Genomic DNA, 25,746 nt, shown 5'->3' on the forward strand with positions numbered 1-25,746 from the left:
ACTTTGGCAGCCTGCTTGAGGTGGAGCAGTAGTGGGCCAAAGATAAGGCTTTGGTCTTAGTAGGTTGTGTTGAAGTAAGTAATTCCTCTTTACAGTCGATCCATTATCTCGGGTAATTTGCGTTTAATCACATTATTTATGAAAATCACTTAAAAACTTTCATTCAGGATAATATTTTGGATGTATTTTGTTATGCCAGAATGTGTATAACTCGAAATATTTGTTTCCAATTCAGGTGAGAACTCCTGATTGCAAGTATCTTGAGTTTTTCATATCGGTTCGTCCGTCCGCTTTATATTAGGATCACCAAGCAAACCTGAAATGTAATATGTATTGTTGGGTATGATTTCTGAATCAAACTTCTGTCAAAGCAGATCGACAAGGGAAGTAAGCCAAGTTATTCGAGGGCTCTGAGATTTGAATTTTTTTATCAACAACGTCAAACATGGCGAGAGAATTTCACTGGGGTGTGTCCTATTGTATCCAAGAGAGCTTAGTATTTTTTGGCAGAGCCTTGCAGCACCACCAACACCAGCATCATCAAGCTGGAGCAAAGAAAGAAAATGCATCCCTAATATATTTTGTAAATGGATGATTGTTTGAGGTAATCTGATCATCTGAATTATCTTTTGTAAATGGATGGTTGTTTGAGGTATTCTGATCATCTGAATTATCTTTTGTAAATGGATGGATGTTTGAGGTATTCTGATCATCTGAATAAAATGCGAAGTCCTTGCTAATGATCAAACGTTCAATCGTATGCTTTTCTTTGTACTGGCAAGAAAGAAAGATGTTCTTCGTAGTTCAATTTTTAGAACATGAAATTAAGAAAATAATTAAGAACTAGAAAATAAAATTTTAGCATATAAGTGCAATAGACGATGTGGGATTCAATATTATTTTTCTTCATATTTTTCATTCCATTAGAAAAAAATTACTTATTTCGTGAGGGATAAAAAAGATACAACAGGGAATGGGAAATCCATGCCAAATATATCAAAAATGAAGAAATCCTAAACAAAAGTCTTTTTATTTATGGGTTTGGTACCTCTGTCCGCAAAGGCCAAAACCTATTGTTTTCCGTTGCTTCTCTTTTGGATTTTGTTGGTTTTTTCTTTTTCTTGCGCAGTCCTATCCCGTCCATTGTTTGTTAGTAGGTATATTCGAAATGGTATTTGGTTGAACGTCGAATGTTATTGTTGCTGTTTCTTTTGCTCCGGCTGGTACGTATAAAATTTATTATTTTATTGATTTCTATTAAGTTTTTGGTGGATTTTGTATTTTACTATATGTTGCGTAAAAGAAAAGCGAGCCTATATGTTCATATATTTTTTTCTATTCTTTTTACGAGACTGATATTGATAGATGCAATGAGATATGCGTGAGATTCCATTTAAAATGTAATGATACTTCCTCCTCCCATCAGATGTATTGCGAAGTTGAGAGCGAAGCTTATCTATTTTAAGTTTTTCTTTTTCTTTCCACGTTTAGAATTGAAACCCATACTCGACATGTTTGTTATTTAAGATTGGATAAGCTTGGTCGTAGCCGTTTAGTTGTGGTCTCCCCCTGCTGGTGGAGCAATTAAATATAGTTGCTATCTAAAATCATAAAAAACGATGCAACGTTCAAGATATTGGTTGATGTTTCACAAAGAAAAAATTGTCTATTTCGTATGTGGAGGTTTTTCTTATGGAATCTCTAGGCTCGGTAACTCTCTCTACATAAATCACGAGCAAAAGCCAAATTTTATTGTTTGCACGTTTGGTTTTTTTCTTTCATTATATTTTATGGTTTTTCCTTTTACTATTTTAGAGTTTTTCTCTTCTTATTGGATGCTTCTGTTAAAATATTATACTCTATATTCTCCCCATAATTATAGTTTTGTTTTGTGTATTTCCTCTTTATTATGTATATCTTTATTTCTTTGTTAGCTTTGTAAACATCTGTATAAAGTGGGTTGTTCCCATTGATTGAATCATCTAATAAGATTGATCTTTCTGATGTCTATGTTTATCATGGCAGCAGAGCCAAAGACGATCCAACTTTAGATATCCGCTGCAAATTTAGATCCAACGATTAATTAATATTGAGTCTACTTTTCTGTCAAGCGTATCAGACAAATCCACTCCTCCTTATTATATTTTGGCAGCATCAACATACTACCCGTCAGTATTGTGAGAAGGTTTTCTTATCTATCGACATTAGAGGACTCATTTCAATGAGTTATCTTCCGCCATGTATGCTCCGTCAGTTTCATCAAACTGCATCCTACCAGGTTCTTATTTAAAATCTTCCGGTTCTAGTACAACCAGCGTAGTAGAAATACAAGATATGATTTTACAGACTTTGTCCTTTGGTGATTGTTCTAGTGTTTCTTCCGTCCTTTCTATTCCTTCGACATATTTTTCAACTGTTTGGTCTCTTGATTCAGGGGCATCTAATCATATGACTTACGATTCACGTTATTTCGAACATTTAATTCCAATTACTTCTCCCGAAATCCGTACAACAGATGGAACAGGTCTTCATGCTAGTCATATTGGTATAGTCAAAGTTGCAAAAGAAATTAATGTTCCCGATGTTTTACTTGTTCCCAAGCTTACAATGAATCTTATATCACCAGGAAAAATATGTACTCAGGGTTTTGACACTGAAATTTCTGATTATGGTTGTGTTATTCGGGATCGCTTAACAAGAAAACAAGTTGGAATGGGCCGTAGATTTGGCCGGTTATTTCTCCTAGACATACTACAAACCCAAACAGTCAGGTACATCCTTCCTTGCTGCATCTGCACCCAATTCATCTTCTTTTATGTCTTGGCATTCTCGATTAGAACATGTTTCATTCCCTCGTCTTTCTTACATGATCAGTAAAGGTTTGTTAGGAAGCACAAAATTGGACAAAGAACCCCATTGCATTTCTTGTAAGTTGTAAAAACAACCTGCTCTCTCTTTCAGTCAAAGCACAACTTCTTCAGTAGCACCTTTTGATCTTGTTCATTCTGATGTTTGGGGGAAATCACCAATTCCAACCAACGGAGGAGCCTCATACTATTTTATATTTGTCGATGACTATTCTCGTTATACATGGATATATTTATTTCATTCAAGATCGGAGTTTTTGAAAATATAAATTGAATTTACTACCATGGTGAAAACACAATTTTCAAAAGCTATTAAGATCTTCCGTGCAGATCAAGCAGGAGAGTATATATCAGACCCATTCACAAATTTTCTAAAATCAGAAGGTACTTTACTCCAGTTATCTTGTACAGAGACTCCACAACAAAATGGTGTTGCAGAGAGAAAACACCTTCATATTATCGAAACTGCTCGTACACAGTTGATTTCTTCATCTGTTCCTTCTAACTTTTAGGGGGAATCCTCCCTTACTGCTGTTTATACGATGAATAGGATACCAACCATAATTATTGGCGGAGTTTCTCCATATGAACGCCTTTATGGATGTTTACCTGATTACTCTGAGCTTCGTACTTTTGGGTCAACCTGTTTTGTACTTCTACCTGAGCGAGAACGTAATAAATTGAGTAAGAAGAATGTTATTTGCGTCTTCTTAGGGTACGGTGTTCAACATAAAGGATATCGTTGTTATTATCCCGAAAGTCCAAAATTACGTATCTCTCGCCATGTTACATTTTGGGAGAAGATACCATTTTGGCCTCTTCCAAATAGTAAGTCATCATCCTATGAAAATTTCACGTACATGGATCCATTTGAATATTCCTCTGAATCTACAACTGTTAGTGTTCCTCATACTTCTATTGGTACTTCTTCTTTTTTATTCCTGATACCGCATCACCTTCAGCAGTTTCGTCGTCTACCTCTGAGCCTCATCCACAAAGCACCGAGATTGTTTCTTCCGAAAAAAATACAGTTTCTGATGCATCTATTTTGCCTCCTCGTGTTCGACATCCACCAACTAAGTTTTCTGATTATCACTGTTATTTATTTGATATCTTACCTCTTCATGAGCCTAAGTCATATAGGGAAGCATCATTAAATCCAGTCTGGCAAAATTCTATGGGAGAAGAATTGACTGCACATAGGAACACTAATACATGGGACATGGTAGACCTACCACCGGGAAAATATGTTGTTGGAAGTAAATGGGTATACAATATAAAGACTACCTCAGATGGAAAAATAGATCGCTACAGATCTCGTCTAGTTGCTCAAGGATACACTCAAGAGTATGTTATCGATTATGAAGAGACATTTGCTCCTGTTTCTCGTATTACCACGGTAGATACTCTTCTTTCTGTTGCTTCTGCTCGTAATTGGGGTCTTCATAAAATGGATGTTAAAAATTCCTTTCTCCTGGAGACCTTGAAGAAGAAGTCTATATGAAACCACCACCTGGATTACCTCATTCTCCTAATCAGGTGTGTAAACTTCGCAAAACATTGTATGGACTTAAACAAGCACCTCGTGCTTGGTTTGATAAATTATCCAATGTTATTCTCCAATATGGATTCACTCAAAGTGCATATGACTCAGCCATGTTCATCCGGAAGACTAAAAGGGGAATGGTCTTTCTTCTCTTGTACGTTGACGACATGTTCATCACAGGTAATGACTTGGAAGGTATCAGTGCTTTAAAGCTTCATCTCAGCTCTTGTTTTGAAATGAAATACCTTGGTTTTCTAAGATATTTTATAGGTATTGAAGTTGATAAGTCATCTAGTGGATACTTTATCTCTCAAGTGAAGTATGCTACTAATATCCTTCAGCGTGCAGGTTTAACCGACAACAAAACTGTCGACACACCACTTGAACTGAATGTAAAACTCAATTGTATTGATGGACAAGCGTTGCCCAATCCTACGTTATATCGTCAACTAGTAGGCAGTTTTAACCATCTTACTATTACACGACCAAACATCAGTCATGCAGTTCATATTGTCATCCAGTTCATGTCACCTCCAAGATCAACACACTTTGCTGCAGTTCTTCGGATTTTACGGTACATCAAAGGTACTTTGTATCAAAGATTACATTTCTCATCTACATATAATCTTCGTCTACGTGCATATTCCGATTCTGATTGGGCAGGTGATGCTACAGATCGTCGCTCCACCACTAGTTATTGTATGTTTCTTGGTGATTCTCTTATTACACGACGAAGTAAGAAACAAACAGTAGTTTCCCGTTCTAGTGCTGAAGCTGAATATATAACTCTCGCTCACACAACTTCTGAGATTGTTTGGTTACAATGGATTCTTGGTGACATGGGAGTTCCCGTCTCTGAACCCACACCTCTTTTCTGTGATAACAAAGCTGCCATTCACATTGCTCATCATGATGTTTTCCATGAGCGCACTAAGCACATTGAAATTGATTATCACTTTACACGACATCATTTTCAGCAAGGAACTATTGCGTTGCCATTTGTCAAGTCAGAGTTTCAAATAGCCGACCTTTTTACGAAATCACATCCTTCTTCTCGTCTCCAGTTCTTGGTATCCAAACTCAGTATGTCTTCCAGGCCATCTTGAATTTGAAGGGGGGTGTTAAAATATTATACTCTATATTCTCCCCAGTTATATTTTGTGTATTTCATATTTATTATGTATATTGCCTCTTTATTATGTATATCTTTATTTCCTTGCTAGCTTTGTAAACATCTGTATAAAGTAGGTCGTATAAAGTGTTAAAATATTATACTCTATATTCTCCCCATAATTGTAGTTATCTTTTTTGTATTTCCTCTTTATTATGTATGTTGCCTCTTTATTATATATATCTTTATTTCCTTGTTAGCTTTGTAAACATCTGCATAAAGTGGGTTGTTCCCATTGATTGAATCATCTAATAAGATTGATTTTTCTGATGTCTATGTTTATCAGCTTCAAGTCGCCGCATTACTGCAAAGGTCTTTACTCCAGCTCCATTGCTCGGAGACATCTCAATACAATCCGAATTCTCTTCCATTGGTAGTACCTGATTCATGGTAATCAAAATATTTTTTTGTTAGAATTTATATGTAAAAGGCTTTAATTCATAATTGGAGTTTTTCTTGAAACCAAGAATTTCAATCTTTACATTCATAATTGATAATCTCGGGTTTCCATTGATTTTTTTTTTGGCCAGATCCATGTTGTAGAGGGTAAAGTTAGCCAAGGAAGAATCAAAGCATGGATAACTAACGGGCGTTTAAAAATCTTAACCGACTGACCAGGAAATATGGTTGACTAACGGGTCAACGACCCAAACACAAAATTGAACAAATTTAGGATCCAAACACTAAGACATTCCTAAATCTATGACCCAAACACTAAATAACTCGTATTCACATTAGAAATGGTTTTGTTAAATCTTGAATCCTTCCTTCTGGAAGAAGGTTAGAGCATGGATCTGTACTTCTAGATTGGTATTGCTTAATCTTGATTGTACCCTTTCCTTTGACGAATCTAAATTCCAGTGCCTCTTGACCACCTATGGCCTATGAGTTATTGCGTGTTTCATTTTTGCAGATTGGTAGTTTCAGTTGGTCAATGAACTCATTTGTTGTGTTCTTATACCTTAGTAGTATTGGTTTTGAATTGTTCAATGAACATTGTCTTGTGCCTTTATGTTCCATTGGAAATTAGATATTTGTGTCAGTCGACTCAATTGAGTTCATTTCTTTTTTTTTTTTTTAAATGAAAACTGTCAATGAGCTCAATGATATAGTCTATAGATAGCATAATCTGATCGCTTAATGTTGGACTGAGCATCAAAGAGACACTGTCGCTTTATGTAATTTTGTAGGCAACTCAGTTAAATATACAACTCAGTCCACACGGTTTGAACTCAGTTAAATATACAACTGAGCATCAAAGAGACACTGTCGCTTTATGTAATTGTGTACAAAACCCGTAGAAAGTTAATTTTAACGTTCAAAATAAATTCAATAACTTTAACCTTAAAGCACACATTGTCTCGACCTTCAAAATTATGAGTCGGAGGCCATAAGCATATTAGATGCCGTTAAAGACCATATTAGATGTAAACATATCATTATCTATACAGACAAATTGTCTGCTCCATAATGTAATTGAAAAGTAATCCACTGCCCGAAACACAAATGGAGATGAGATTACCTTTGTAGTACCACCATCAAACCTAAGCTACGAATAATATGAATGATTTAGATTTGGTCTATTGTGTGGATACTAAAAGTGGGAACGGTTCTAACATCGGAATCTGGGCTCAAGTCGGTCCACCTCTTCCCCGCACAGGATTAACCACGGTTAGCATTTTCTCCTAAAAAATATATGACTTATCGGCGTGGGAGCGATCCTTGAAAACAACAAATTTTTTACCGAGATACCAAACCCGCACGGGTGATCAACGAACTCGGTCTACATCAATTGATTGAGGCGGCTAATTTAACAATACACAATTCCATAAACAAATAGTAGGTGATTAGACATTGTATTTATGTGCACTATGCCTACCTGATATTCTTCCAGCACTAGATTCATGTGTGGCTGGATGTAGAACAGATTCTTTATTTTGTTGAGTAAACAATGGTAGATTGGCAGGTATGGACCAGAAATCTAGCACTAGATTCATTGAATGATGCCCACCTAATCAATAAACTAATCAATCCTTCTGGGTATAAATAAATTGCAAAACTTGTATATGGAACACAAGTTATTCAAATATTCAAGAAGTTATCGATCAAAATCAAAAGTATCTAAGCAAAGAAATCAACCAAGAAAATGGAAGCAGGAAAATGTGTAGCAAAAGCTCCTTTTGGTAGTGTGATTATAGGTGTACTCATACTGGGTCTGTTCATAGCACATGCTTCAGTAGAGGCTAGAAGCTGCTGCGATTCCAAAGCTGGAAGAAATTGTTACCAAGCATGTGTTAGACGAACAGGTGCAACGAAACTTTGTGCCAGATCCTGTGGTTGTAGATTTACTAGAGAGAACAGGTGCCCCTCAAGCCACCCATGGGCTAACACTAGCAATTTCCAAAACTCAGGTAAAAAAAATTTGCAACGAACTCAGCGCTTTTTACCATAATTTTCTACTAATATTATTAGTAAAGATTTTCCAAATTTTAATCCTTTTTTTGGGGGGGCAGTAGACAATGGTGATGAATTTGAAGAACAAAGCAACGTAGCGAACGAAAATAAAATCAATGAGTACTGCAAGTTGGGGTGTGCATTCTCTGTGTGCAAAAACATAAACACTCCTCAGGATTCAGGTAAAATGATCGAGCTCACTATCTTTTTTTATTCCTTTTCCTTTACTTAATTGGCATTGTTAAAGCAATCAAACGCTACTTGTTTCAGAATTAGACGAAGCAGTGGAACGTTGTAACAATGCATGCTTCGATTTGTGCAACAAGAATTCCAACATTGCAGTTGTCACGGTGGCTTAAAAAAACATGTACGCATGGAGATATTACGTCCAAGTCAATTGAAGCGGTCGCAATCAATCTTAATTAAGTGATGCTTTTCTATTTCCAGTGACTGTCGTTTGTGTGTGTGACTGTTACTAGCCTGTTTGTGAGTGTGACAGTTACTAGTGTTTAATTAAGTTGTTTTTTATCCTTCAATGTATGAATTATCATGCATGATGAAGATAGTATTGTGGTACGTACTTCACATAAATATATAAAACGAGATGTCGAGTTGATTGGATCAGTGTTCATGTTCACAATTCAACAGTGAATAAAGGTCGAGTTTTCTACCACATCTTTCTTTATAACAAGGGACCCCAAAAACGCCACATGGCGCAACCACAATCATTCTGCTATGTAGTGATGCCATGTCGGCATGAGTATACATATCATCGCCATGTCATCACACACCTTTTCACCCTAATAGGCAGGAATGAACTGGTGCATAATCTTAATGGACTATATATCGAACTCTTTGGATAAACCAAGAGGAACGAAGAAGTCTCCCTTTGTTAAACAACATACAAAAATTCGCACCCATTATTTCTCACAATTTCGGAGATCAATCCGGCTCTCGGAGACTACTGTAATGACAATGCCAACAAGTAACTATTTTCCACTTGCAAAAATGACAAAAAGATTCATCTGGTGTACGAAGAGACGCAATTTAAGTTATGATGAACGTGAAAACATACAAGTTGAAACGTTTTGGTTATGAAAGCAAAAAAACACCTTTTGAAATATCATTTTTGTCTTGGATAAGAAATTCCCTTCCACCAATCGTCGAAGTAGGAAATGCAGAAATTTATTGAAACTCATTGATAAATTCTTTTTGTCTTGGATAAGGAATCCCTTACGCTGATACGTCCACACAATATTCACTCTCAGGAATTCTAAATTACTAGAGATCCACATCATCGTCCATCTTTCGGTAACACAATCCTAACAGACACCTTCCTTTGCTGACCAACAAGTACGTGTCTGGAGAAAAATGTTCATTCAAGTTATCTCAACAAGCATCTTTCGCTGAGACCGAAAATTATGGGTTTGGAGAAACATATCCATTCAGGATTATCTACAAATTATGACTGTACTGGAAGTGCGAACATATATATATATTCTAGATTTCAACCGAGTTTGATCACCTTTCAAAAATATTTCTCTTTACCGCATGTATAATATATAAAAATTGCTGATTTGATCTTTCTTATCGATCAAAAAAACCTAAAGTGCTGATCTGGATTCAGCGAAGTTGATGCTGGAGGCAAACCTTAAAAAAATAAACGCTATCAGCAGTGATCTAATGAACCTTATTGATGCAACGCATTTTATTGAGACTATATGCCTTATCAATTTTATTAACTTTTGTTTTCCTCCATAAGACATATGTAGTCTTCCAAAACATTATAAGTCGATTGGAATGACAATCTTATATGATTGTATTTGAGCGTCGAGACTATAGTGACTACTAGGTTGGAGCGTTTTTTCTGTTCAAAACACAAATTTCTAAAGGTATAGGCGGTAATGGTTGTTAACAGCAGCGGCAACAAGTTTAAGATGGAACCTGCAGTCATCATCATCACCAGGATGAATTAGTCAAAACTACTAATATTGAAAAAGTTGGTATCTTTTGGAAACAACTGAAAAGTGGTTGTGATGATACTAATATTCAAATTCATCCATTGAGGTTCATAATGGGTTTTGGAGAAGTATTCTTCATCAACATGATTCTTGATGAGACCAGTGCTGAGATGGTATCAGCGACACTAATGAAGAAAACTAAGAATTTGGAGGGGTTAATAATGAAACATTAGTATTGATGATGAGAATCACGAGACATGGTTGGTCATTGAAATTCCGAAGATTGTAGTATTCCGAAAAAAAACTTCCTGCATATGCTACACAAAATTGAAAGATTCTCAAATCATTCTCATTCTCCGTGAATATCCAGTTCAAGTAGATTTATGGTGGTCTATCTTTGGCAAGTTTGAAAAGTATATTATTTAGCAACAATGCAAAATAATATGCATTGCTAATCTGCCTTCTTATGAAAAGGAAGAAATGGGATAAAAACTAAAATAGTACTTCGCAGTCTTGGACGACAATAAAGGCATATGAAAAATTTAGGTCTCCGACTTTTGCTTTTGAGGAAATCAAAGAATATAAATGAGCCACATTTCTTATATTTGCATAATTATACGTTATACTCCGGTGCGTACGCACCGGGTTAGGGGCTTGTTATTATCTTTTAGTAATGAAAAAGTTAAGACTCCACTGACGTCGCTTGAGTTCTTTACTTGACTACTGATTTGTGTTTGGGATAACAATTAAAAACGATAATATTTCAAACAAATTAGTATAAGGAATCGCTACACCAAATCAGACATTTTGTTACACAAATATGTGTGACATCTTATTTAAATCACATTAAAAGGTATGTCAAATCTTTTATATATACTCCCTCCGTTCTATTTTAGATGATGGTTTAGGGTTATTATTTGGGATAATTAGAGTTTAGTACTCAAGTTATGACCAACACTAGAATTTGTTCTAATATTTGTCCAATGTTAGGGCTTGGTACCTGGAATGGACGTTGACCGACATTGACTGTTTATGACTAGACTTTAATTAATTTTATAAAATAAAAATCTTGAAAAATTTGAAGTTTACAAATGTACCCCTGAATGAATCGTTATGGAACCGGTTTGGTGACCCCGAGTCCATTAAATATATCAGTCAAAGTCACGAATATCATTTTCTTCTTAAAACATAGGGAGCAATTGACAGATTTTTATCTTGATTTGTTAGACAATAAGAATTATCAATAGGTTAAATTTCTAATTTTAAGGGTTCTTGAATTCAAGCAGGAAGGTAATGAATCAGGGAGGAATTGTAAGTTTAGGATTTTGAAATTACGATTAGGGTATTGATTTGAACTAGAGATAGACTTTGGCAGTTACGATGAAGAAGGGTTTGTTCTTGAAGATTCAGATGGGTTTTGTTGTGAAATTGGTTTCTACAGGCGATGAAGTTGAAGTTGTAGTGAATAACAAAATGAGGAAAATGGTTGATGCTATAAATGATGAAGTATGTTGATTATTTGGATTTGAGTGGTTTGTGTATGTTGTCGAAATTGAATGTTCTGCAGGGAAACACAATGGGTCAGAGACTTATACTGCAGGGAAGTGGTTGGTGTTGCAGAGGTAGCGAGAAGATAGCAGAGAAAGTGATGATAATGTTGGCGGCCACAATTTGGAGGAGGAAAAGGGAGAAGGTGAAAGGATTAGGGTTAATGTTGAATGGTTATTGTGTAAATATTTGTAGAATGAAGAGTATAATTGTAATCTCGTGTAGTAATTTAATTTAATATAAATTTTTTAATAATTTCTGAACAGAAGCCAAGACTCAACGGAGCCAACACGGGTCAACGTCCAGTCCAGGTACCAAGCCCTAACGTTGGACAAATGTTAGACCAAAGCCTAGTGTTGGTCATAACTTGAGTACTAAACTCCAATTATCCCTTATTATTTTGTTCCATAATACTTGAAAGTTTTCAAATTTTTCCACAAAACTATCAATAACCTTTACATTTTATCTTGGAACTATAAGTTTATTTTTAAATGCACTAATAGCATTTAATGTTTGAAGACTTTTCTGAAGGGGATAGATGGAATATCTTTATATCTCTCTCCATTTCTTAATCTACGTGAAAACTCCAAAAACATCATCTAAAATGGAACGGAGGGAGTATTAGTGTAACAAATTAGGAAGTAATTAAGAAAAAAAAAATCATTTTTATTTTCCCCACCCTGTTTTGGATTCATACACCGACTTTCCCCAACCCACCACATTGTTAGATTTTCCCCCAAATCCACAAAAACATGTGCATACTTTAAAAAAAATAGTACCTATAGAATTTAATAGAAATTAAATTAATAAAAAGAAATATGTTCAACATCAACTATTATCGTCAACAGATTATTAAAACACTAAACAATGAAAACCAACAAATAATTATAAATTAAAACATTCAACACTACCAAATAATACTACTCTGTAACAAGGTAAACAAAGTCTAATTTGTAAATTGCAGGCGCTTCTTATGTCGTACTACCCAACCACCACCAACATAAGAAGATAGCTTATGGAAGTCATCACCTTGAGGAGGGTCCCAAATCGCTGCAGAATCATCATAGACGCATTCTATGCAAACTTTTCTGTAATTCTTTTGAACAAATCTGTGGTGACAGACTTCACCTTCCAAACCGGTCACCACATATCCGGCTGCAACTATGTTTAACAAATTCATGTCCAACAAATTCACGTCCACATATTCATATTCTGATCTGAAGACTCTTCATAACCAGAATTGTCAAAAGGTTGTGGCTCTCGCATGAGATTTAAATTCTTGGTAAAAGAATGATTTTCGGGAGTGAGGACATGAGTGAAATCAGAGTTAGGGGTACACGAATCATTCAAGATTGTCCCTTCGTTTGTCGAATGATCACTGGATATTTTTTGTGCCATAACCTGGAATGCAGTAGTACACAATAAACTTAAAATCAGAAATGCATCAAGAAGAAAAATATAAAGTCGTTATAGATAATCTGTATTATCATTTAATCATTTCTTAGAATCCTAAAAGTTAACATGATTACAAATAATGAGAAAAGGCTAACCAATAATCACGTGTCGTACAGATCAGATCAAAACAAAAAAAGGAAAGAAGGATGAACTGAGACGTGGTGTGCCAAATATTAATGAAAAAATGAGAAATAATTTCTATTTGTTATGGTTAACTTTTAGGATCTTAAAGTTGTTGAGATACAATCATTGAAATACAAATTGGACTAACAAGTTAACCAGACAGTGATACAAAAGATAAGGCAACAATGACAACAAGAGAAACAGGGTTATCTCATAAATTATAAGAGTTGGGTTTACGTTTTTTAGACCAATGACAGGAGAGTTGCATTTGTTAACGGTAGGGCCGCAAAGAGAAGCAGTGAGGAATGCTTGCTTAGCACGCTTCGCAGAAACGCTGGAGGAAAAGCCACGTAAAGACCTTTTACCCTTGTTTGGGCCAAAGACATCAACTAAACCATCAGAACCAAAATCATATGAGCAATTAGTTCCTTTCTGTTTTCGCTTCTCATAGGAAGCTTTGACTTGTTCCTGTGTAATATGTGTTACCAATATCGGTTAGGAAACTTTAAGTAAAAGTTTGACATGCTTTTAATTCTTGAATACCTACATATTTTTCAACTGCTAAAGGATGAACAGTCCCATCGTGTTTTTCATGACCCTTCATCCAAGCGTATTCACGATCCTCTGTAAGCATCTCCTCCTCTTCTTCCTGCTCTTTTGAATCCATATCGGTTGTATAACCATGATAAAATATAATTTCAAAATACTTAATAGAATTAACGAATGTATAAAACATACAAGGAGATAACATTTGCTCGCGTAAGTACGCCTCCCAAGAGTATGGGGGATCGTGCATTGCTTTTTGTTCTCTGATTTCTTTTCATGGCTTTCTCTGACTCCTTCTTTCAACTCATTCTCGACAAAAATGGTCCAATTACTTGGAGTAATCCCCATCGGAACCTTTGCTAGAATCTTCTCCTTGCTTTTCCACGCATTTGGATCCAAACCAGCTTGAATAGCTGCTTCAATCTGTGCTTTACCTTTGGCTATCTTGAAATAATTCTGTCGAAGCGTGTATTTGAATGATCTGAACTTCTGTGAAAAGGATGCTCCAAGGTTCGGGCGTACCAAGTATGAAGGAGCATTAAACTCAAACTTGCTCTGAGTAACAATTGTAATTGTTAGGGTCATAATTCAACAAGAAAATCTATTGTATGATAAAATTGTGGACAGACATAACCCTATACAACAATAACACTGCAAGCAATACATAGTACCTTCTGGAAAAATAGAACTTAATACTCAAACAGAAGGGTACATACCATTAAGCCATTCCAGACATCCTCCTTGAAGATTTCCGGGACCATCCTCCAATCTTCATAACGTATTGGACAATGCACTCGTACTAGTTCCCGTATACGAGAAGCAAGTTTTTCTTAATTTTTCTTTATTGGTCTACAAGATGCATCAACTTGACAAAAATTTTGAATCCGTTCTCAACAGCTGCACTACTATGCAATGATTGAGTGGCTGTAGTGTCTGCACCATCACTGTCACTGCCATGTTGATTTGTATCCATGCTACACAATTAGATGAGTTAGTAGATAACATATAACAAGAAATGTACATTATGAATCAATTCTTTAATCAAGAAAACAAACCATCATATGAAATAAGGTAGTACACAATCTCACGACAAATGAACAAACCATAGTAAACATAAGTACGCAGACAACATATGACAAATATGGTAAACATAACTATGCAGACAACCTAATGATAAATACAGTAGAACCCACATATCTATCCATCAGTTAAATCCATAGTAAAACATAGGTTTGCAACTATAGCAGCATAGGAATGCAACATAATCAGCAAAATTTTATCTATAAGCACTTAAACTACCATCTAACATCTTAAGAACTAATAAATTAACGGTGTAGCTTTAAAAGGTCCTTCAAATGCGGCTCATCAGAGAATATTTTTTGAAACTCATCAGATTTGGGTTTTGAAATGTTATCAACTTGTCTTGTCATCTTCTTTGGCGAATGGATAACAACCCACCAATCAGGGTATTTCAAATCCTGAGAGTAGAACACTTGCTGGCTTCATAAGCGAGAATTGCAGGCTCATCGAAGTACCTATCGACACTCCTGATCTTATCCAGATTAACTACCACCTGATTAGAGTCGGGGCACATTTTACATACACTTTCTACCTTCACCCAATCACAATAGAATACAAACTCCCCAATTTCCCGATTCGTGTAGTCCACCTCCAATATTTGTTTGATAATCCCATACCACTTGGTCATTTGAGAAACATGGATTTTATCTCTCTTTTTTCTTTTGTATGTGGTGACTGCCTCCATACAAACACCGCTGTCTCGTATAGAACGACTACTCTCTTGTGAGAAAGGAGAAAAGACAAACCCGTTTACACGGTAACTTGAATACTGTTTTGCTCCAATAGGACCTTTGACATATCGCCATAATTTTGTATCTTTCTTCTTTTCTTCCAACAACTAGCCAACAAAAATATGAACAAAAATAAATAAAGTTGACATAAAATCTACTATCTGATCTTGAAAACAAAACTACTTGACATAATCAACAAGAGCAAGAGCTTCAAGTAACACTTTCAGTTTATCAAAATAACTTGGAAAAACCGAAAAAGAATTCAGAGTTATCCTGGTTTAGACCAGCACCATACAATCAGCTACATATCACTAGTAGAAAAGTGACATTTAGTAACAGTTCAAACTTTTATAAAGTAACAGTTCGTAAAAGGCCTGTTACTAAATTTTAGATAGTTAAATAACAGTAACACTTTTCGTAAGAACTGTTACATAATGTCATCCAGGTTGTATACTGTAACTGTTATTATAGTAAGTGTTACTATATACCCATGTTACTGTAACATATTTCGTATGTCGACATTACCATTACAGATCTTTAAACCAAGTGTTACTATATCTATGTTACGGTAACATATGTAATATGTCACCGTAGTTGGCATTATCGTAACGTTTTTTAAACTAAATGTTACTATATATCTATGTTACTGCAACATGTTTAATATGTTACCATAGTTGACATTATCGTGACATTTCTGTAAATTATTTATTCGTATAACTAGTTTTGGGTATCCGGTTCAAAAAAATAACTAGTTATGGACTGACATTAATTTACATCTTTTAATTTAGTTCTAAGCACGAGAGCTAGCCATGGCTCGTACTGATGGTTACCTAAGGTTTGAGAAAAAATCGAATATAATACAAAATAATATACAAGTTCTAAAAATATGTAGGAATATTAAAAATATAAATTGTGTTGTAGTTGCGCGGTATGACGACGAAGGTGGTGGAGGTATAGTTTTCTGTCTAATGAGAGTACATATTTTATTTGGATAACATTAAACAAAAGGAAAACATGGAAGAGTGGTTCAAGATTTATAATTAATGCAATAGGTCTCAAGGTCGAATCTTGTGAAGTGTACTTTTATAGAATTTATATTTCATGTCCAAGAAGACCAACTCATGGTAGTGGACGCGGCGGACATGGTGGTGACGGTTGTGGAGATGCTAGTGTTGATTGTTGTGGCAGTGCTGGTGGTGGAGGTAGTGGTGGCGCTAGTGGCGGAGGTGATGGTAATCAGTAAAAACTGTCAGTTTTTATGACAGTTTCAATAAAAACTATTACGGTTACTCAAACAATAGCAACAGTTTGTTCCCAAACATGTTACAATAAACTGTTAACGGTAACGGTTTTATGTAAAATAGTTACAGTAGAAATTATTCAGTAACATATATTTTATAAAGTGTTACCGAAAACTACCAACAGTAATAGTTTTAGAATTTATGAGTAATTTTTCAATAGCCTTTCCGTAACAGGTTTTATAAACTTTCCGTAACAGGGGCTTTAGTAACACCGCAGAAAAAACTAAAATTGTTACGGAAATAATACAATAACAGTTTTGAACTGTTACGGATCATCATTTTTCTACTAGTGTATGCATAATTTTGAGGAAGAGTATTTCTCAGTCGAAAGAAATTGGTAGAGTTAAAGCAGATGCGAGATCAACATTGTTATGCTGTGTTTTTCAGCTTTTCTTTTGTGTAACATGGACAGAGTAAGTAATTTCAATTTTTCATTTGAGAACCGATTGTCTTTCAGAAAGAACGTGTAAATACCTTATCATGTACCAGTCTATAAACTTTGTTTGCCGCTCAACTTCATCCATCTCATCAGCCACGGATCTAGGTAGAACGTGATCACAATAGTGACTACAATTATAAATACCAAACAGTCAACTTTTATAAAAAATTAATTAGTTTCATTTTATTGGAAAAGGTCGAGTACATACGCATAATATTCAGCAACACCCTCAATGTCATTTCGAAAGAGTATCCATCTCGTCTAGTTCTTGCTATCCAAACTCAGTATGTCTTCCAGCCCATCTTGAGTTTGAAGGGGGTGTTAAAATATTATACTCTATATTCTCCCCAGTTATATTTTGTGTATTTCATATTTGTTATGTATATTGGCTCTTTATTATGTATATCTTTATTTCCTTGTTAACTTTGTAAACATCTGTATAAAGTGGATCGTATAAAGTGTTAAAATATTATACTCTATATTCTCCCCATAATTGTAGTTATGTTTTTTGTATTTCCTCTTTATTATGTATATTGCCTCTTTATTATATATATCTTTATTTCCTTGTTAGCTTTATAAACATCTGCATAAACTGGGTTGTTCCCATTGATTGAATCATCTAATAAGATTGATTTTTCTGATGTCTATGTTTATCAGCTTCCAGTCGCCGCATTACTGCAAAGGTCTTTACTCCAGCTCCATTGCTCGGGGACATCTCCATACAATCCGAATTCTCTTCCATTGGTAGTACCTGATTCATGGTAATCAAAATATTTTTTTGTTAGAATTTATACGTAAAAGGCTTTAATTCATAACTGGAGTTTTTCTTGAAACCAAGAATTTCAATCTTTACATTCATAATTGATAATCTCGGGTTTCCATTGATTTTTTTTTTTTTGGCCAGATCCATGTTGTAGAGAGTAAAGTTAGCCAAGGAAGAAGCAAAGCATTGATAACTAACGGGCGTTTAAAAATCCTAACTGACTGACCAGGAAATATGGTTGACTAACGGGTCAACGACCCAAACACTAAATTGGACAAATTTAGGACCCAAACACTAAGACATACCTAAATTTATGACCCAAACACTAAATAACTCGTATTGACATTAGAAATGGTTTTGTTAAATCTTGAATCCTTCCTTCTGGAAGAAGGTTAGAGCATGGATCTGTACTTCTAGATTGGTATTGCTTAATCTTGATTGTACCCTTTCCTTTGACGAATCTAAATTCCAGTGCCTCTTGACCACCTATGGCCTATGAGTTATTGCGTGTTTCATTTTTGCAGATTGGTAGTTTCAGTTGGTCAATGAACTCATTTGTTGTGTTCTTATACCTTAGTAGTATTGGTTTTGAATTGTTCAATGAACATTGTCTTGTGCCTTTATGTTCCATTGGAAATTAGATATTTGTGTCAGTCGACTCAATTGAGTTCATTTCTTTTTTTTTTAAATGAAAACTGTCAATGAGCTCAATGATATAGTCTATAGATAGCATAATCTGATCGCTTAATGTTGGACTGAGCATCAAAGAGACACTGTCGCTTTATGTAATTTTGTAGGCAACTCAGTTAAATATACAACTCAGTCCACACGGTTTGAACTCAGTTAAATATACAACTGAGCATCAAAGAGACACTGTCGCTTTATGTAATTGTGTACAAAACCCGTAGAAAGTTAATTTTAACGTTCAAAATAAATTCAATAACTTTAACCTTAAAGCACACATTGTCTCGACCTTCAAAATTATGAGTCGGAGGCCATAAGCATATTAGATGCCGTTAAAGACCATATTAGATGTAAACATATCATTATCTATACAGACAAATTGTCTGCTCCATAATGTAATTGAAAAGTAATCCACTGCCCGAAACACAAATGGAGATGAGATTACCTTTGTAGTACCACCATCAAACCTAAGCTACGATAATATGAATGATTTAGATTTGTCTATTGTGTGGATACTAAAAGTGGGAACGGTTCTAACATCCGAATCTGGGCTCAAGTCGGTCCACCTCTTCCCCGCACAGGATTAACCACGGTTAGCATTTTCTCCTAAAAAATATATGACTTATCGGCGTGGGAGCGATCCTTGAAAACAACAAATTTTTTACCGAGATACCAAACCCGCACGGGTGATCAACGAACTCGGTCTACATCAATTGATTGAGGCGGCTAATTTAACAATACACAATTCCATAAACAAATAGTAGGTGATTAGACATTGTATTTATGTGCACTATGCCTACCTGATATTCTTCCAGCACTAGATTCATGTGTGGCTAGATGTAGAACAGATTCTTTATTTTGTTTTGCGTCATTGTTGAGTAAACAATGGTAGATCGGCAGGTATGGACCAGAAATCTGGCACTAGATTCATTGAATGATGCCCACCTAATCAATAAACTAATCAATCCTTCTGGGTATAAATAAATTGCAAAACTTGTATATGGAACACAAGTTATTCAAATATTCAAGAAGTTATCGATCAAAATCAAAAGTATCTAAGCAAAGAAATCAACCAAGAAAATGGAAGCAGGAAAATGTGTAGCAAAAGCTCCTTTTGGTAGTGTGATTATAGGTGTACTCATACTCGGTCTGTTCATAGCACAGGCTTCAGTAGAGGCTAGAAGCTGCTGCGATTCCAAAGCTGGAAGAAATTGTTACCAAGCATGTGTTAGACGAACAGGTGCAACGAAACTTTGTGCCAGATCCTGTGGTTGTAGATTTACTAGAGAGAACAGGTGCCCCTCAAGCCACCCATGGGCTAACACTAGCAATTTCCAAAACTCAGGTAAAAAAAATTTACAACGAACTCAGCGCTTTTTACCATAATTTTCTACTAATATTATTAGTAAAGATTTTCCAAATTTTAATCCTTTTTTTGGGGGGGCAGTAGACAATGGTGATGAATTTGAAGAACAAAGCAACGTACGAACGAAAATAAAATCAATGAGTACTGCAAGTTGGGGTGTGCATTCTCTGTGTGCAAAAACATAAACACTCCTCAGGATTCAGGTAAAATGATCGAGCTCACTATTTTTTTATTCCTTTTCCTTTACTTAATTGGCATTGTTAAAGCAATCAAACGCTACTTGTTTCAGAATTAGACGAAGCAGTGGAACGTTGTAAATGCATGCTTCGATTTGTGCAACAAGAATTCCAACATTGCAGTTGTCACGGTGGCTTAAAAAAACATGTACGCATGGAGATATTACGTCCAAGTCAATTGAAGCGGTCGCAATCAATCTTAATTAAGTGATGCTTTTCTATTTCCAGTGACTGTCGTTTGTGTGTGTGACTGTTACTAGCCTGTTTGTGAGTGTGACAGTTACTAGTGTTTAATTAAGTTGTTTTTTATCCTTCAATGTATGAATTATCATGCATGATGAAGATAGTATTGTGGTACGTACTTCACATAAATATATAAAACGAGATGTCGAGTTGATTGGATCAGTGTTCATGTTCACAATTCAACAGTGAATAAAGGTCGAGTTTTCTACCACATCTTCTTTATAACAAGGACCCCAAAAACGCCACATGGCGCAACCACAATCATTCTGCTATGTAGTGATGCCATGTCGGCATGAGTATACATATCATCGCCATGTCATCACACACCTTTTCACCCTAATAGGCAGGAATGAACTGGTGCATAATCTTAATGGACTATATATCGAACTTTGGATAAACCAAGAGGAACGAAGAAGTCTCCCTTTGTTAAACAACATACAAAAATTCGCACCCATTATTTCTCACAATTTCGGAGATCAATCCGGCTCTCGGAGACTACTGTAATGACAATGCCAACAAGTAACTATTTTCCACTTGCAAAAATGACAAAAAGATTCATCTGGTGTACGAAGAGACGCAATTTAAGTTATGATGAACGTGAAAACATACAAGTTGAAACGTTTTGGTATGAAAGCAAAAAAACACCTTTTGAAATATCATTTTTGTCTTGGATAAGAAATTCCCTTCCACCAATCGTCGAAGTAGGAAATGCAGAAATTTATTGAAACTCATTGATAAATTCTTTTTGTCTTGGATAAGGAATCCCTTACGCTGATACGTCCAGACAATATTCACTCTCAGGAATTCTAAATTACTAGAGATCCACATCATCGTCCATCTTTCGTAACACAATCCTAACAGACACCTTCCTTTGCTGACCAACAAGTACGTGTCTGGAGAAAAATGTTCATTCAAGTTATCTCAACAAGCATCTTTCGCTGAGACCGAAAATTATGGGTTTGGAGAAACATATCCATTCAGGATTATCTACAAATTATGACTGTACTGGAAGTGCGAACATATATATATATTCTAGATTTCAACCGAGTTTGATCACCTTTCAAAAATATTTCTCTTTACCGCATGTATAATATATAAAAATTGCTGATTTGATCTTTCTTATCGATCAAAAAAACCTAAAGTGCTGATCTGGATTCAGCGAAGTTGATGCTGGAGGCAAACCTTAAAAAAATAAACGCTATCAGCAGTGATCTAATGAACCTTATTGATGCAACGCATTTTATTGAGACTATATGCCTTATCAATTTTATTAACTTTTGTTTTCCTCCATAAGACATATGTAGTCTTCCAAAACATTATAAGTCGATTGGAATGACAATCTTATATGATTGTATTTGAGCGTCGAGACTATAGTGACTACTAGGTTGGAGCGTTTTTTCTGTTCAAAACACAAATTTCTAAAGGTATAGGCGGTAATGGTTGTTAACAGCAGCGGCAACAAGTTTAAGATGGAACCTGCAGTCATCATCATCACCAGGATGAATTAGTCAAAACTACTAATATTGAAAAAGTTGGTATCTTTTGGAAACAACTGAAAAGTGGTTGTGATGATACTAATATTCAAATTCATCCATTGAGGTTCATAATGGGTTTTGGAGAAGTATTCTTCATCAACATGATTCTTGATGAGACCAGTGCTGAGATGGTATCAGCGACACTAATGAAGAAAACTAAGAATTTGGAGGGGTTTAATGAAACATTAGTATTGATGATGAGAATCACGAGACATGGTTGGTCATTGAAATTGAAATTCCGAAGTGTAGTATTCCGAAAAAAAACTTCCTGCATATGCTACACAAAATTGAAAGATTCTCAAATCATTCTCATTCTCCGTGAATATCCAGTTCAAGTAGATTTATGGTGGTCTATCTTTGGCAAGTTTGAAAAGTATATTATTTAGCAACAATGCAAAATAATATGCATTGCTAATCTGCCTTCTTATGAAAAGGAAGAAATGGGATAAAAACTAAAATAGTACTTCGCAGTCTTGGACGACAATAAAGGCATATGAAAAATTTAGGTCTCCGACTTTTGCTTTTGAGGAAATCAAAGAATATAAATGAGCCACATTTCTTATATTTGCATAATTATACGTTATACTCCGGTGCGTACGCACCGGGTTAGGGGCTTGTTATTATCTTTTAGTAATGAAAAAGTTAAGACTCCACTGACGTCGCTTGAGTTCTTTACTTGACTACTGATTTGTGTTTGGGATAACAATTAAAAACGATAATATTTCAAACAAATTAGTATAAGGAATCGCTACACCAAATCAGACATTTTGTTACACAAATATGTGTGACATCTTATTTAAATCACACTAAAAGGTATGTCAAATCTTTTATATATACTCCCTCCGTTCTATTTTAGACGATGGTTTAGGGTTATTATTTGGGATAATTAGAGTTTAGTACTCAAGTTATGACCAACACTAGAATTTGTTCTAATATTTGTCCAATGTTAGGGCTTGGTACCTGGAATGGACGTTGACCGACATTGACTGTTTATGACTAGACTTTAATTAATTTTATAAAATAAAAATCTTGAAAAATTTGAAGTTTACAAATGTACCCCTGAATGAATCGTTATGGAACCGGTTTGGTGACCCCGAGTCCATTAAATATATCAGTCAAAGTCACGAATATCATTTTCTTCTTAAAACATAGGGAGCAATTGACAGATTTTTATCTTGATTTGTTAGACAATAAGAATTATCAATAGGTTAAATTTCTAATTTTAAGGGTTCTTGAATTCAAGCAGGAAGGTAATGAATCAGGGAGGAATTGTAAGTTTAGGATTTTGAAATTACGATTAGGGTATTGATTTGAACTAGAGATAGACTTTGGCAGTTACGATGAAGAAGGGTTTGTTCTTGAAGATTCAGATGGGTTTTGTTGTGAAATTGGTTTCTACAGGCGATGAAGTTGAAGTTGTAGTGAATAACAAAATGAGGAAAATGGTTGATGCTATAAATGATGAAGTATGTTGATTATTTGGATTTGAGTGGTTTGTGTATGTTGTCGAAATTGAATGTTCTGCAGGGAAACACAATGGGTCAGAGACTTATACTGCAGGGAAGTGGTTGGTGTTGCAGAGGTAGCGAGAAGATAGCAGAGAAAGTGATGATAATGTTGGCGGCCACAATTTGGAGGAGGAAAAGGGAGAAGGTGAAAGGATTAGGGTTAATGTTGAATGGTTATTGTGTAAATATTTGTAGAATGAAGAGTATAATTGTAATCTGTGTAGTAATTTAATTTAATATAAATTTTTTAATAATTTCTGAACAGAAGCCAAGACTCAACGGAGCCAACACGGGTCAACGTCCAGTCCAGGTACCAAGCCCTAACGTTGGACAAATGTTAGACCAAAGCCTAGTGTTGGTCATAACTTGAGTACTAAACTCCAATTATCCCTTATTATTTTGTTCCATAATACTTGAAAGTTTTCAAATTTTTCCACAAAACTACCAATAACCTTTACATTTTATCTTGGAACTATAAGTTTATTTTTAAATGCACTAATAGCATTTAATGTTTGAAGACTTTTCTGAAGGGGATAGATGGAATATCTTTATATCTCTCTCCATTTCTTAATCTACGTGAAAACTCCAAAAACATCATCTAAAATGGAACGGAGGGAGTATTAGTGTAACAAATTAGGAAGTAATTAAGAAAAAAAAATCATTTTTATTTTCCCCACCCTGTTTTGGATTCATACACCGACTTTCCCCAACCCACCACATTGTTAGATTTTCCCCCAAATCCACAAAAACATGTGCATACTTTAAAAAAATAGTACCTATAGAATTTAATAGAAATTAAATTAATAAAAAGAAATATGTTCAACATCAACTATTATCGTCAACAGACTATTAAAACACTAAACAATGAAAACCAACAAATAATTATAAATTAAAACATTCAACACTACCAAATAATACTACTCTGTAACAAGGTAAACAAAGTCTAATTTGTAAATTGCAGGCGCTTCTTATGTCGTACTACCCAACCACCACCAACATAAGAAGATAGCTTATGGAAGTCATCACCTTGAGGAGGGTCCCAAATCGCTGCAGAATCATCATAGACGCATTCTATGCAAACTTTTCTGTAATTCTTTTGAACAAATCTGTGGTGACAGACTTCACCTTCCAAACCGGTCACCACATAAAGAGAAGCAGTGAGGAATGCTTGCTTAGCACGCTTCGCAGAAACGCTGGAGGAAAAGCCACGTAAAGACCTTTTACCCTTGTTTGGGCCAAAGACATCAACTAAACCATCAGAACCAAAATCATATGAGCAATTAGTTCCTTTCTGTTTTCGCTTCTCATAGGAAGCTTTGACTTGTTCCTGTGTAATATGTGTTACCAATATCGGTTAGGAAACTTTAAGTAAAAGTTTGACATGCTTTTAATTCTTGAATACCTACATATTTTTCAACTGCTAAAGGATGAACAGTCCCATCGTGTTTTTCATGACCCTTCATCCAAGCGTATTCACGATCCTCTGTAAGCATCTCCTCCTCTTCTTCCTGCTCTTTTGAATCCATATCGGTTGTATAACCATGATAAAATATAATTTCAAAATACTTAATAGAATTAACGAATGTATAAAACATACAAGGAGATAACATTTGCTCGCGTAAGTACGCCTCCCAAGAGTATGGGGGATCGTGCATTGCTTTTTGTTCTCTGATTTCTTTTCATGGCTTTCTCTGACTCCTTCTTTCAACTCATTCTCGACAAAAATGGTCCAATTACTTGGAGTAATCCCCATCGGAACCTTTGCTAGAATCTTCTCCTTGCTTTTCCACGCATTTGGATCCAAACCAGCTTGAATAGCTGCTTCAATCTGTGCTTTACCTTTGGCTATCTTGAAATAATTCTGTCGAAGCGTGTATTTGAATGATCTGAACTTCTGTGAAAAGGATGCTCCAAGGTTCGGGCGTACCAAGTATGAAGGAGCATTAAACTCAAACTTGCTCTGAGTAACAATTGTAATTGTTAGGGTCATAATTCAACAAGAAAATCTATTGTATGATAAAATTGTGGACAGACATAACCCTATACAACAATAACACTGCAAGCAATACATAGTACCTTCTGGAAAAATAGAACTTAATACTCAAACAGAAGGGTACATACCATTAAGCCATTCCAGACATCCTCCTTGAAGATTTCCGGGACCATCCTCCAATCTTCATAACGTATTG

At 35.3% G+C, this 25,746-nt stretch overlaps 2 protein-coding genes and 1 long non-coding RNA gene across 4 annotated transcripts; all 3 read left to right on the forward strand.

Annotated features, from left to right (window-relative positions):
- The first annotated feature begins 4,367 nt into the window (after positions 1-4,367).
- On the forward strand, positions 4,368-5,519 carry LOC113329659 (uncharacterized mitochondrial protein AtMg00810-like). Its single transcript, XM_026576512.1, has one exon. It carries the CDS (start codon positions 4,368-4,370, stop codon positions 5,517-5,519), a length of 1,152 nt encoding a protein of 383 aa, XP_026432297.1.
- Positions 5,520-7,703: 2,184 nt separating this feature from the next.
- LOC113330254 (beta-hordothionin-like) lies at positions 7,704-8,662 on the forward strand. Of its 2 annotated transcripts, none has more exons than XM_026577121.1 (3): positions 7,704-7,995; positions 8,098-8,220; positions 8,309-8,662. In XM_026577121.1, exons 1-3 carry the CDS (start codon positions 7,731-7,733, stop codon positions 8,395-8,397), a joined length of 477 nt encoding a protein of 158 aa, XP_026432906.1. In that variant the 5' UTR covers positions 7,704-7,730; the 3' UTR covers positions 8,398-8,662. The 2 variants fall into 2 exon arrangements, with proteins under 2 accessions (XP_026432906.1, XP_026432907.1); XM_026577122.1 differs by having other exon boundaries at positions 7,716-7,995; positions 8,101-8,220.
- An 11,001-nt stretch (positions 8,663-19,663) lies between these two features.
- On the forward strand, positions 19,664-20,725 carry LOC113330155. The gene is made up of 3 exons (XR_003350094.1): positions 19,664-20,014; positions 20,120-20,238; positions 20,325-20,725. It is a non-coding gene; the product is annotated as an uncharacterized LOC113330155 (long non-coding RNA).
- The last annotated feature ends 5,021 nt before the right edge of the window (positions 20,726-25,746 follow it).

Source organism: Papaver somniferum, unplaced genomic scaffold (assembly GCF_003573695.1).
Source record: "Papaver somniferum cultivar HN1 unplaced genomic scaffold, ASM357369v1 unplaced-scaffold_117, whole genome shotgun sequence".
Classification (NCBI taxonomy): domain Eukaryota; kingdom Viridiplantae; phylum Streptophyta; class Magnoliopsida; order Ranunculales; family Papaveraceae; genus Papaver; species Papaver somniferum.

Coding starts and splice junctions, on each gene's coding strand:
- LOC113329659 (XM_026576512.1), top strand. CDS start 4,368: ATGAAACCACCACCTGGATTACCTCATTCTCCTAATCAGGTGTGTAAA.
- LOC113330254 (XM_026577121.1), top strand. CDS start 7,731: ATGGAAGCAGGAAAATGTGTAGCAAAAGCTCCTTTTGGTAGTGTGATT. Junction 7,996..8,097: donor TAGCAATTTCCAAAACTCAG/GTAAAAAAAATT, acceptor TTGGGGGGGCAG/TAGACAATGGTGATGAATTT. Junction 8,221..8,308: donor AAACACTCCTCAGGATTCAG/GTAAAATGATCG, acceptor TACTTGTTTCAG/AATTAGACGAAGCAGTGGAA.